Source organism: Abramis brama (assembly GCF_963993115.1).
Source record: "Abramis brama genome assembly, chromosome: 19".
NCBI classification, from domain to species: domain Eukaryota; kingdom Metazoa; phylum Chordata; class Actinopteri; order Cypriniformes; family Leuciscidae; genus Abramis; species Abramis brama.
This window is the reverse complement of record NC_139981.1, coordinates 35536965-35550279: the sequence shown is the minus strand read 5'-3', so window position 1 is coordinate 35550279 and position 13315 is coordinate 35536965. Positions and strand designations below refer to the sequence as shown.

General features: G+C 46.7%; 1 protein-coding gene across 2 annotated transcripts; it reads right to left on the bottom strand.

Moving 5' to 3' along the window:
- Positions 1-397: 397 nt before the first annotated feature.
- LOC311070291 (uncharacterized protein) lies at positions 398-9724 on the bottom strand. Of its 2 annotated transcripts, none has more exons than XM_084094073.1 (2): positions 8460-9724; positions 398-1611 (listed from the first exon to the last, which is right to left on the bottom strand). In XM_084094073.1, the coding sequence occupies exons 1-2, from the start codon at positions 8625-8627 to the stop codon at positions 1372-1374; spliced, it is 408 nt and encodes a 135-aa protein (XP_083950199.1). In that variant the 5' UTR covers positions 8628-9724; the 3' UTR covers positions 398-1371. The 2 variants fall into 2 exon arrangements, 1 of the variants encoding a protein (XP_083950199.1); XR_014603646.1 differs by lacking the exon at positions 398-1611 and adding an exon at positions 6881-7135.
- Positions 9725-13315: the final 3591 nt, after the last annotated feature.

Here is a 13315-nt window from a genome sequence, read left to right as displayed (position 1 = left end):
TGTTCCTCGAGAGCGCCTCTCGATTGAGCGATGACTAGCCAGTCGTCGAGATAGTTCAGTATGCGCATCCTACTGAGCTTCAGGGATGCGAGCGCTGCATTCATGCACATTACACGGGGGGCCAGAGCTAGCCCGAACGGCAACACTTTGAATTGGTATGCGACACCTTCGAATGCAAAACGCAGAAAGCGCCTGTGATGCGGGGCTATCTGAATGTGAAAGTACGCATCCTTCAGATCTACTGCGATGAAGTAATCCTCAGGTTGAATATGCGCGAGGATTTGCTTCACCGTAATCATCTTGAACGCGCTTTTCGCAAGCTCTTTGTTCAGTAATCTCAGGTCTAAGATGGGGCGCATACCTCCATCCTTTTTCGGGACTAGAAAATAGCAGCTGTAAAATCCGCGATTTCTCTGTTCCCCGGCCACTATCTCTACTGCTTTGGCCAGGAGAGAGGAGATTTCTGCCCGTAGCAGCGGGGCGCTCTGTTCTGATACTTCTGACATAATCACGCCGCCGAAGCGGGGTGGTCTGCGAGCAAACTGAAGCATATAGCCGCGTTTTACAGTGTTGATTACCCAATCTGAAGCCGCTGGGAGCGTTGACCATGCGCTCAGGTGGCTCAATAGAGGGGGCATTAACGCATGCTGCGGCGGGGGCTACGCGCCAGCCGCTGGCGAAGCATTGACAGCTATATGAGTGACCGATGACTCGTCCGCGGCTCTTTGCACGGGGACACACGAAATCACATCCTCGGGTTGGCCCGGGCTTCCGCTCTGCGAAGCGTCTCCCGGAGGAGAGGCTTCACTTATGTCGCGGGTAATAGTCAAGGGAGGAAAAGAGCTCTTTTGCTGAGACATGTAATGTTTTATGTTTATTGAAACAGAACACAGTGGTTTCATAACATTGACAACAACATTCTCGGGCTTCACTGTAGGTTGCCGAGGGAACTCTGAGCGGGAACACGCCCTTTTCGCCACAGGTCCATTGTCGTTCTCTTCCTCCTGGCACGAACATCAGGAACGCTGCCCCTTCTTGTCCGCCGGCCGCCCTTGGCTACTAGAGGCCGGTTTCGTGCTGAAACGGGGCTTCCTGAATTGCCTTTGGCGAAGTGGCGGTTCAGGCTCGCGTCGCTCTCTCGCGCTCAGGATGCGCGCCTAGCGTATCCAGCCAGACGCTGAGCCGAGGACGCTCTAGGGGGGGCTTGAGACCGATTAGGTAAGAGATGCGCCATCATCTTTGACTGTTTCAAAGTCTCAGCATACTTCTCAGAAAAAGCCTCAGAATTGTTTCTCTTGTTTAGCCTTGCCCTCGTTCAGAGAACGGTAGTCAACATCAGAAACAGTTGGTTGTCACATCTGTTGTTTATGGTCACTCCTTCGATCCTTCTCCTGGCTCTGTAGCTAGACCCTTTCTGCAATCGCTGGCATGGACCCACGTCACCCTCTCTGCTACTTTCACCGCTGTGTGCGTTGTTAGCAGCACTTGGAACGGACCCAGCCACCTCTTTGCCTTCCAGCTCTTCCTCCTCAGATCCTTTATCACCATGAAGTCTCCTGGTTTGAGGTCATGCAGTTGTCTGTCAGCTGCTTTTCCTTGAGCTGCTTTTACCTGCACACAAATGTGTGATAGGAGACAAGACACTTCTTTACAATAGTTCAACATGTTATATCCACACAATTTGTTTGGTGGCACTCGCTGTTTAACCCCTTCCATACCCATAAATGGAGGCTTTCCAAACATTATCTCATAAGTGCTTAGGTTTGATCTAGGCCTCCGTCTCATCCTCATGTACATCAGGACTATTGGTAGGGCTTTTACCCAACTGAGCCCAGTTCCTCACAGCAAGTGTGTTCCACTGTCTGAACTAATTTTTCTCGGGATTCCCCATCTTGGCACTATTTCAGTCAAAAGTGATTTTGCTACTGGATCTTTTTTTGATGTGGGGAAAACCTTAACCCACTTAGACCACATGTCCACCATAACCAGGCAATACAGTTACAGTAACTTCATGGCACAATAATCCCCTCTTTTAGTAGTGACTGGGACACTGGCGTGTGTCATGACGTACTGGAAAAAGGAAGCAAATGCAGGCGATCTCAAGAATATATAATTTAATAGTCACTCAAACAGAAGTACATAGACAGGCAGAAGACTGATGATCAGACGGCTGAGGCAGGGTGGCGCAGGGACTAGATGGTCGTGATGTGAATCCGGCGGTGAAACGGCGTGATGGTGAAGACAAAAGATCCAGGCACGAAGAACACGAAGAACAGGACTCCAGGATAACACCAAACGCACGGGAAACAGGAAACACAGCACTAGACATCAACCAACGATCTGACAACAAGAGAAGAATTCAGTGAGTCTTAAAAGGAACTAGAGATGAGTGGCAGCTGGCGCCGAAGCTGATTACAGATGAGTTAATTGAATGATAAATGATTAGGTGACACCCACACACACACACGGCACACAGACAACAATAACAAATGCACGAGACAAGCAGGAAGCAGCGCACTCATGAACCGTGACAGTACCCCCCCTCCTAGGGACACCTCCTGGCGTCCCCAGACTCCCTTACCTGTCGATGGAATTCATCAATAAGGGAGTGATCCAGTATGTCTCTCGCAGGAACCCAACTTCTCGCCTCCGGACCGTAACCCTCCCAGTCCACCAAGTACTGGAATCCTCGTCCCCTCCGCCTGGTGTCCAGAATACGGTTAACCGAATACGTCGGTTCCCCATCTACAAGACGCGGCGGTGGGGGAACCGGTACAGGCGGGTTAATCGCTGATCGAAACACAGGCTTAATCTTGGAGACATGGAACACGGGGTGTATCCTCCTGTACGCTGGAGGAAGGTTGAGGCGGACTGCCACCGGACTAATAATCTTGGTGACAGTGAACGGGCCAATGAATTTGGGTGCTAACTTATTCGAGACGGAACGGAGAGGAATGTTCTTAGTTGAAAGCCACACTTTTTGACCGACGACGTAAATGGGAGGCTTAGACCGGTGGCGATCGGCGTTAGCCTTAGTGCGCGCCCCCACCTGGAGTAGAGTCTCACGGGCTCTAGTCCAGGTGCGGTGGCACCTCTGGACAAAGGCGTGTGCGGAGGGAACCGCGACTTCGGATTCCAGACTGGGAAAAATAGGTGGCTGGTATCCTACGCTACCTTCAAACGGAGATAGGCCCGTGGATGACACTGGTAACGTATTGTGGGCGTACTCCACCATAGACAGTTGTTGACACCAGGAAGTCGGATTCTTGGAAACCAAACACCGTAACATTCTCTCTAAATCCTGGTTGGCTCTCTCGGTCTGGCCATTGCTCTGGGGGTGAAACCCAGAGGACAGACTAACAGTCGCGCCCAGTAATTTACAGAACTCTTGCCAGAATTTGGACACAAACTGGGGACCCCTGTCAGAGACCACGTCAATCGGAAGGCCATGTAAACGAAAGACGTGGTCTATGACGGCAACCGCTGTCTCCTTGGCTGACGGCAATTTGGGCAAGGGTATGAAATGAGCCGCCTTCGAGAACCGGTCCACCACGGTCAAAACAACCGTGTTGCCCTGGGAGGGCGGGAGGGCGGTAATAAAATCTAGAGCGATGTGGGACCAGGGTCTCGAAGGGACTGACAGCGGTTGGAGTAACCCATCTGGCGCGCGATTGGAAGTCTTACCAGTGGCACATACCGAGCAAGCCAATACAAAATCGTGAATGTCGCGGGCCATCCGTGGCCACCAGAATCGCTGCTTAACCAAAAACCTCGTGCGATTGATTCCTGGGTGACAGGCTATGTTGGAACAATGACCCCACTGAATAACCTCAGACCGTAGTTCCTCCGGCACGAATAAGCGGTTCGGTGGGCACCCGACCGGGGGCGTTACCCCTTCTAAGGTCTTCTTGACCTTCGATTCGACCTCCCATACGAGTGTGGAGACAAATAGACTCTCCGGTAAAATGCACTCGGGAGTAACCAGGCGTTCGGAACGATCAAAAAGACGCGATAAAGAATCGGGTTTAACATTTTTGGAACCCGGGCGGTACGAGAGAGTAAAATCAAAACGACCGAAAAAAAGTGCCCACTGAGCCTGCCTGGAGTTTAACCTTTTAGCAGTACGAATGTATTCCAGATTCTTATGATCGGTCCAGACAATAAAAGGTACCCCCGACCCTTCCAACCAGTGGCGCCACTCCTCCAACGCTAGTTTGACGGCCAACAACTCTCTGTTACCAATGTCATAATTGCGTTCGGCAGGAGACAGACGGTGTGAAAAATACGCGCAAGGGTGCATCCTCTCGTCCGTGGGGGAACGCTGGGACAACACTGCTCCTACCCCCACCTCTGACGCGTCGACCTCCACCACGAACTGACGTGAGGAATCAGGGGCGATGAGAATCGCTGCCGAAACAAAGCGGTCTTTGAGTTTGGCAAACGCGACGCCAGCCGCGTCTGTCCACCTGAACGTAGTTCGGGAGGAGGTCAAGGCGGTCAGAGGTGCGGCTAATTGGCTGAAATTACGGATGAAACGTCTGTAGAAGTTGGCGAATCCCAGAAACCTCTGCAGGGCCTTGCGGGAATCTGGGATTGGCCACTCTACCACAGCCTTAACCTTGTCAGGGTCCATGCGAATCCCCTCGGACGAGATAACGTACCCCAAAAATTGAACCGACTGTGCGTGGAATTTGCATTTCTCCGCCTTGACAAAAAGCCCATTCTCTAGCAACCGCTGAAGCACTCGTCGGACGTGCTGCACGTGTTCCTGGAGAGATGAAGAAAAAATCAATATGTCATCCAGGTAAACATATATGAACTGATCTACCATATCTCGCAGCACGTCGTTGACGAGTGCCTGGAAGACCGCTGGACTGTTGGAAAGCCCGAAGGGCATAACCAAGTATTCAAAGTGTCCCCGGGGGGTATTAAAGGCGGTCTTCCATTCATCACCCTCCCTGATGCGGACCAAATGATAGGCATTGCGTAAATCCAGTTTCGTGAAGAGAGTCGCTCCCTGCAACCTCTCGAAGGCTGAAGACATCAACGGCAAAGGATAGGTATTCTTTACCGTGATGTTGTTCAGTCCCCGGTAATCAATGCAAGGTCGCAGGGATCCGTCCTTCTTCCCCACGAAAAAGAACCCCGCCCCTGCAGGAGAAGAGGAAGGGCGAATGAACTTGGTTGCCAGAGAATCAGAAATATATTTCTCCATGGCCTCCCTTTCTGGAGCAGAAAGTGAATACAACTTGCCTTTAGGCGGAGATTTACCTGGCAGTAGATCTATAGCACAGTCGTAGGGACGATGAGGAGGAAGAGAAGCAGCTCGAGACTTACTAAACACCTCCTTCAGGTCGTGGTACTCCTCGGGCAAGGTTGACAAGTCCGCTGCTTTCTCCTGTAAGACAGACACGGAAACAGACGAACAGGCAGACAGAAGACAAGACTTATGACATTCAGTGCTCCACTCATTGATGGTTCTGTGTTGCCAGTCTATCTTGGGATTGTGTTGAGTGAGCCAGGGGTGTCCAAGTACTATAGGGGCCAGGGGGGAGTCCATGATGTAGAAGGTGATGGTTTCAGTGTGATTTCCGGAGGTGGTGAGTGTGAGAGGAGCAGTGGACAGGGTGATAACAGGGAGGTCTTGGCCGTTGAGTGCGTGGACAGAGATGCGTTGGGTGAGTGGTTGCAGAGGAATGTGGTGTTTGATGGCGAAGTGATGATCCAGGAAATTACCTTCGGCCCCTGAGTCCAAGAGTGCGTGGCAGTGGTGTTGGTGACACGACCATCTAAGTCTAACCGGGAGGAGTGTAGATGTCGCTGATGGTGTTCCTGAGGTCTTAGCAGCGGAGATCCCACCCGACAGTAGCCTCATAGTTAGGCCCATAGCTGGGCCTTTTAACGGACACGTGTTCAGAAAATCTCCAGATCCTCCACAGTACAAGCAAAGGCCCAGGGATCTCCGCCTCTCCTTCTCCTCCCGGGAAAGCCGAGCTCTTCCCACCTGCATGGGTTCGGTATCGTGGATGGGGCTGACCGCGTCGGTGCCGCTGGACCTCGGGAAGTCGATGGAGTGGACTGGGCGTTCGGTTGGCGTGCGTCGACTCATCCGGGCAAGCCTGGAGTCCACCCGCAACGCCAGCTCTATCAGGCCATGGAGGGTCGTCGGGAGGTCCAGGGCGTAGATCTCTTGATGGACACGGTCAGCCAGCCCATGCAGGAACATGTCCCACTGCGCCGTGTCGTTCCATTGGCACTCGGCAGCCAGGGTGCGGAACTCAATGGCATAGTCCGATACTGAGCGACTTCCCTGTCTGAGTTCCGCCAACCTCCTAGCTGCCTCCTTCCCGGCCGCCGCGCGGTCGAAAACACTCCTCATCGCTTCCGCGAGTGCCTGGAACGACGTGCAGCAAGGGTCTCTATTCGCCCACACCGCCGTACCCCAAAGGGCCGCCCTCCCAGTCAGGAGAGTGAGGACGAATGCCACCTTAGAAGTTTCCGTGGCAAACGTGCGTGGCTGTAGGGCGAAATGCATCTCACAACGGGTAATGAAAGCACGACAATACTCAGGTTCTCCAGCATACCTCTCAGGGACTGGCATGCGAGGCTCGGACTGGGAGAGCGGATCAGCAGGAACGGGGGGCACGAACGGCGTGGGTGGCGCAGTGGGCATGCGCAGGTGTTGAATTTGCTGGGTCAGCTCGGACACCTGCGCCACCAGTGCCTGTATGGCACGTCCAGTGTTGTTAAGCCCCTCCTCTTGAGCGTCCATTCGTTGAATGCTCGCGCCGATGAATGCGTCCATCGACATCTGGGTTTCGCCTGCTGCTCCCATCGATGGGTCAGATCGTTCTGTCATGACGTACTGGAAAAAGGAAGCAAATGCAGGCGATCTCAAGAATATATAATTTAATAGTCACTCAAACAGAAGTACATAGACAGGCAGAAGACTGATGATCAGACGGCTGAGGCAGGGTGGCGCAGGGACTAGATGGTCGTGATGTGAATCCGGCGGTGAAACGGCGTGATGGTGAAGACAAAAGATCCAGGCACGAAGAACACGAAAAACAGGACTCCAGGATAACACCAAACGCACGGGAAACAGGAAACACAGCACTAGACATCAACCAACGATCTGACAACAAGAGAAGAATTCAGTGAGTCTTAAAAGGAACTAGAGATGAGTGGCAGCTGGCGCCGAAGCTGATTACAGATGAGTTAATTGAATGATAAATGATTAGGTGACACCCCCACACACACACGGCACACAGACAACAATAACAAATGCACGAGACAAGCAGGAAGCAGCGCACTCATGAACCGTGACAGCGTGATTCCAAGCACTGCTTCTTTTTTCAACGAGTATTGTTGTTGACACGGTCTGTAATCAGACTTTTGAACAATTGTCACTGGTTCACAACCCGCAATTAACCCCACATCATATTTATGTTTTGCCCACAATTTTAAATGGAGCATATTTAAGGCCGGATTAATGTAATGTCTGTCCTGCAACAACTCTCGTCATCATTGTCCTCATATGGACTATTGTTCTCACAACCTCTACTTTATAGTTTTCATTACAAGTAGAAAATCCATTTAAAGTTTTGTTAAATTACATGCCCTGATCTGATTCTATCCAATCTTCAGATTCAACACAACTCTTCACAAAAGGCCCTAACTCAGACCATCATTGGTTTACAGCTTTAGCTAAAGATAAATGCGGTAGAGACCCAGCCACTAAATAAAAAGAGCTTTGTTCTCCTGTCAAGCTTACAGATAAGGCACACATATGATCGTTCCAAAACATACAGTTAAAACACAAGTTGTCACTGATCGGTTCTGCCAAACATATTTCTTCAAAGTTTTCATCTCTGTCAACCACGACATGTGATGTGCAGTGTAAGTCAGTCGGAGTCATAATATGTACATGTTGTAATTTATCCCTGTCCTTTGCCCTTCTACACATTCATAAGCCCATTTTGGAGTTTCCAACAAACAACTTTGTTCATTTTCAATTCTATTTCAACACTATTTCAATTCCCTCAGAATTGACTATCAATGTCAGGCCCAAAATACACATTGCATCTCTTCCTATCAATGGAATAGGACATGCTGGTGACATAATAAATGTATGAGTCACAGTACAGTCTCTGTAAACACTGCAAATCACATGGTCGTATAGCACCCCAGTGTCCCTCTTCTTTGCACAGTCTACATTTTTTGCAGTCTCTCACATCATGATCGTCAGATTTGCAGATGTAGCAGCCTTTACGGTCAGCCCTCATTCGGGCCATGATCCCTGTCTGGATGTTTCCGCTTGCTGTCTGCTGTTGGCACTCTACCACTCACTTTATGCCAGTTGCTCACTCCCAGACTCACAGATAACAGTCGCCTCAGCTCCTGCATTGTTGGAATAAATTCTTTACAGAATATAGTTAGTGCCTCAGCAAATTTCTCACCTGAGTCACTTGGATTACACAGATGGGCCATGACTGGTTTATTTCCTTTTCAGCCCATGGTCTGCAGACCATCATCGAACCTTCTGGTCCAGCCACTTCAATCATTGGGAGCTGAAAGTCCTTTTCTTCCTCCTTGTCCTTCATTTGGCACCTCAGACCAGTTCTCATTGTCACTTTAGGTTTCAGTCAGACTGACTTTTCTGAGCGTTCATTGGGAGATGACCTTGTGGGAGTTCTTTCAATCCCCCCTGCTGCTCCTTCGTCTTTCGGTTCTGGTGATGAGGCTCTTGGGGAAACATGACTTTCATCTTGGTCGCCTCCTTGGGCTTGCACTTGTCACCTTGGAGGAAAGAGCAGTCGAGGTCTGGATCATTTTCAGCGCTTGCAGCTCAGCCACAGGATACAGATAGGGTAGTGGTGTTGAAACAGACAGAACGGGAAAAGCGTTAATAGCTGTTGGTGGAGTAAGTTTTAAGTTTTCAGTGAGTTTTATCTCATCGCTAGATTTTTTATCATCATGCCCAACTGCTCTATATGCTAGTTCCTTTTGCATTCTTTTTCTCTCTCTCCGCTCTGCCTCATTCAACCAGCACATGATTGTTTTTTACAATCCACACACAACTCACACAACACCCTTTTTGTTCTTCACTTTTTTACTCTGAGATTTTACTCTGAGATTTCCTCATGATGGTCACTATTTTCTGTGGGGGTTTTTCCCCTGTGCACTTATATAACTCCAGACGTCTCTAGAGAGATACATTTTCACCTTAATTGAAAAAGGAGAGCACTTGCTCACAGTTTTGATCATCTAGACCATCGGGGTCTCCCCCACTACAGTACTGTGGATTATATAAACCCACTAGACTAGTATCCAGGGACGTGCACAGGAATTTTGAAGGGCAGTTGCTCTGACCTGAAAAAAACTCACGGGCTATATGAAGGAATGAGAATAACAGGGTCTTTATTAAAATATATATACACAAAGAAGTAAAACACTGAAATACAGCACTCAATCACCTTAACTACTACTAATAATAACACAGAAAAACATGACTTGTATTTTTTCAATATCCTATCAAGACAAGTCACTGATAGGTTTCTCCAAATTTACATGCTAAACATGTAATAATAATATTTCTGTGAATTGAATTAATCTTGCACTTGTTCATAGTTTTTGTATTATGTCTGAATATATTCAGTTAAATTTTGCCCATACAAAATGCCTTATCTGATTGTGTTTATGTCCAAAATCAATGCCTCATATTATGGTCTTATTATTATTTATAAAGACTGCAAAACGTCAGAGATGACAGGTTTATGATATACAACTTTGTAAACAGTATACAAAATGTATTAACAATATGTTAAATGTCACCAAAATACACATGAGAAAAATAGTTCCTCATATTATTTGTTTATTGTTTTTTAATTTTTTGTTTTGTTTTATTGTTTTAAATTTGAAAATAAATAATCTGGATTGAATTGACAGATGGGGAAAAACTTGCTTCTAATTAAAAAAAAAAAAAAGCTTAAATTTTGGGAAAAAAATACAATCCTTTAACCTTTTGGCTTCCCGTACATTCAGTTGTGCTTCTTGCTCGCATTCAGTTCTGATGGTACATATGGTAACTGGGCAACTACGCATGATTTGTAGTATGATTGCGTAAAGGGAACAGGAATTCCGGTAGGGAACAGGAATTCCGGTAGGGAACAGAATCGACAGCTACACCGGTCGCATGCAGCGCTGCAGCCACGTAAACAGAGTTTGCCCTTCCCCTACTGACTTTCACTTTTGGTGCCCGTCAGAAGGGCATATGGGCAGTTGCCCGGGCAACCTGAGCAACCCCCCTGTGCACGTCCCTGCTAGTATCCCCGTACTAGACACCACAGTGTTCCCTTCACCATCATGAGTCAATCCATCTTAGATAACCCTTATAATTTAGACTTTTCTCTTACCAGTCTCAGCTTACGCCTCTTCAGTTCTTTGGATGATTCCAGTGGTGTCCCTCCTGGGCCCTTGTGGTCGGCATCTCTCTGAAGTTTACGAGGTAGGGCTGGAACTGCAGTCCAGGATGGTCACCGTCTGCTCTCGGGTCCAAGAGACACATCCAATGAATCCTTCCGACAACGCCAACTTGTGGTGGCAAACAATTTTCGATTACTGAATAAGAGACAAACATGCAACAATTGTCTTTAAAGATTATTTATTCCCTTGCAAGGAAAGGTCAGCAATCATACAGTCATACACAGTGGCTGCAGAGTGTGAGAATGAGAGGAGGGCATCCTTCCTTCTTTATAGTCCTGACTCCCCCAAGGTTATTACTCTAGGCTAAATGAAGATATGTCTCAGCCATAACTAACACATTGTTAGACTTGTTTATCATATGCTACCCTTGAGTTGAGGCCCTCTGTCTCAGTCTTACATTAGTCACACATTTATTATTGTCCAGCCACGTAAACAAGGTCATACACATACATACATTCATAACATTTACCTCCTGCAAAGCTACCTGAAAAACTATGCGCAAGTGTACCTGGACAAAAGCCGTTTAAAACGCAAAGGGTTGTTACACCATATATTGATTTGAATTGGTTAATAGAAGTTAAAATCATAAATAAATTCAATTTGTGATTTTATTTTTGAAAGCATTCTCACTTTACAGCATTTTAACACAAGTGCCAGTACTTTCCACAGTACTGTAGCTTTGCAGCAAGGTTTCTTCAAGCATTTCGGAGACGTTCCCGCAGTTGTTCTGGATTTAGTCTGTCTCAGTTTTTTCTGTTTCTTCATGTAATCACAGACGGACTCGATGATGGTGAGATCAGATCATACCGGCTGTTGTCAGATTCCTTGTGCATAATGTTATATATATATATATATATATATATATATATATATATATATATATATATATATATATATATATATGTGGCAAGGTGGGTGACGTAATTCAGTTTCATTGGCGCATGATTGTCACCCACCAGAGCCAATTGGAGGTGGCACTGATGGTATTTTAAGGCTGGAGTTAGATCGCCTGGGGGTGCGTCACGACTAGGACCGCCCATACTGAGCGCGCTGGTGTAGACGTGTGTTTTATGCCTGGTTGGGTCATAGGCTGTCCACTGCATGTCAGCCGTGAAATCAGTGAAAAGTTTTCCTGCATGTTAATTCATTATGAGCTGTGAGCGACTATACACTCCGTGTGGCACGAGGAATTGCTTTGGTGCGCTGAGCTGTCTCTCCCGTCGCATTTCTTGAAGGTGGAAGTTTATATCCGTTGTTAAAGGAGGATGCGCTGCTGTTTTTCCTTTCCTGCTGTTTTATAGGGCTGGTTTACATCTAGGGCATTATTAATGTCATCGCTCGTGCCCTGATAAGTGTTTCCACGCTAGGTTGGGGAACTCTGATTCTGGGACCTGCTTCAGTGAGCATTCGAACTGTTGCATTCATTCATTTTGTGTGGTGTTGTTTATATCATTGTTTACTCGTATTTTGTTTTGTATATTTTCAATAGTTTAAGTTTGATATTGTAATAGTGTTTCTTTATAAATGTTTTTGTTTATTTTGATGGAAATATTTCCACTGTAATATTGAATTTGATTTGTTTTGTTTACTTTAATGGAAATATTTCCACTGTATTATTGAATTTAATTTGTTTGCTTTGATGTATTCTAGGCACTGCTGGCCTGAGGCTGGGAGGCTAGCTAGCTAGTTTGGAGTCTTACAGGTGGTGGTGCAGTGGTGTGGAGTGCAGTGCTGTTTGGATTCACCTCTCACTGTGTGTGTGTGTGTGTGTGTGTGTTACACAAATCCATAGATAGGGTCTTCACTCCATCTAGCCTGCCTCTGCCACTGGAAAGCCTGTGTCTTTTATTATTTCTTTTGTTCATTTTTTTGTTGTGAGTATTTTCAAATTGATATCTTTATTTTGTCCAGTACACAGTTTCTGATTGTGACAGTGCTTGATGGTGACCTGACATTTGACATTGATTATCATTGAACATTTTAACTATTTATGGTGATTCGAATAAAGTCTTTTGTACATTGTTCACACGCCTCTCTCGGATTACTTCAGCCTACGAACCTGTTTCCCTTATTTTGGGTATTTCCCCATTTCTTTACGGGGTGGCGTAGTCGGATTGCATTTGGGTGTGTTCAAACGTACTTACAACGTTGTCCTCCCTCCTTCAGCATTGCCCATGCTAAAGTTGACTAAAAAGAGGAATAAAAAATCATATTTTGGAAATTGAACTTAATGCCTTAATTTAAAAAATTAGGAAAAATCCAACCTTTTAGGACACCAATTTTCTTTGTGAATGAATAATGTATCGTAAATAAATAAATGTTCTTCCTTAAAATACATGGTGCATAAGTGTGTACACCCCTATGTTAAATTCCCATAGAGGCAGGCAGATTTTTATTTTTAAGTATTTTTTTATTATTAATTTTTAGGATACTATGCATCCTGATAAAGTTCCCTTGGCCTTTGGAATTAAAATAGCCCCACATCATCACATAGCATTCACCATACCTAGAGATTGGCATGGTTTTATTTCAGTTAGCCTAAAAGCTAGTTTGATTTGCATTGAGAGATGATCTTATGGAAAGTACCCCATGCCAATCTCTAGGTATGATGTGGCGTACCACAAGGCTCAGTACTAGGACCGCTGCTGTTCACTCTGTACATGCTCACACACACACACACACACACACACACTCTGTACATGCTACCCTTAGGAGATATCATTAAGAAGCATGGCATTAGTTTTCACTGTTATGCTGACGATACTCAGCTCTATATTTCTTCACACCCTGACGAAACTTACCAATTCACAAAATTAACGGAATGCATAGC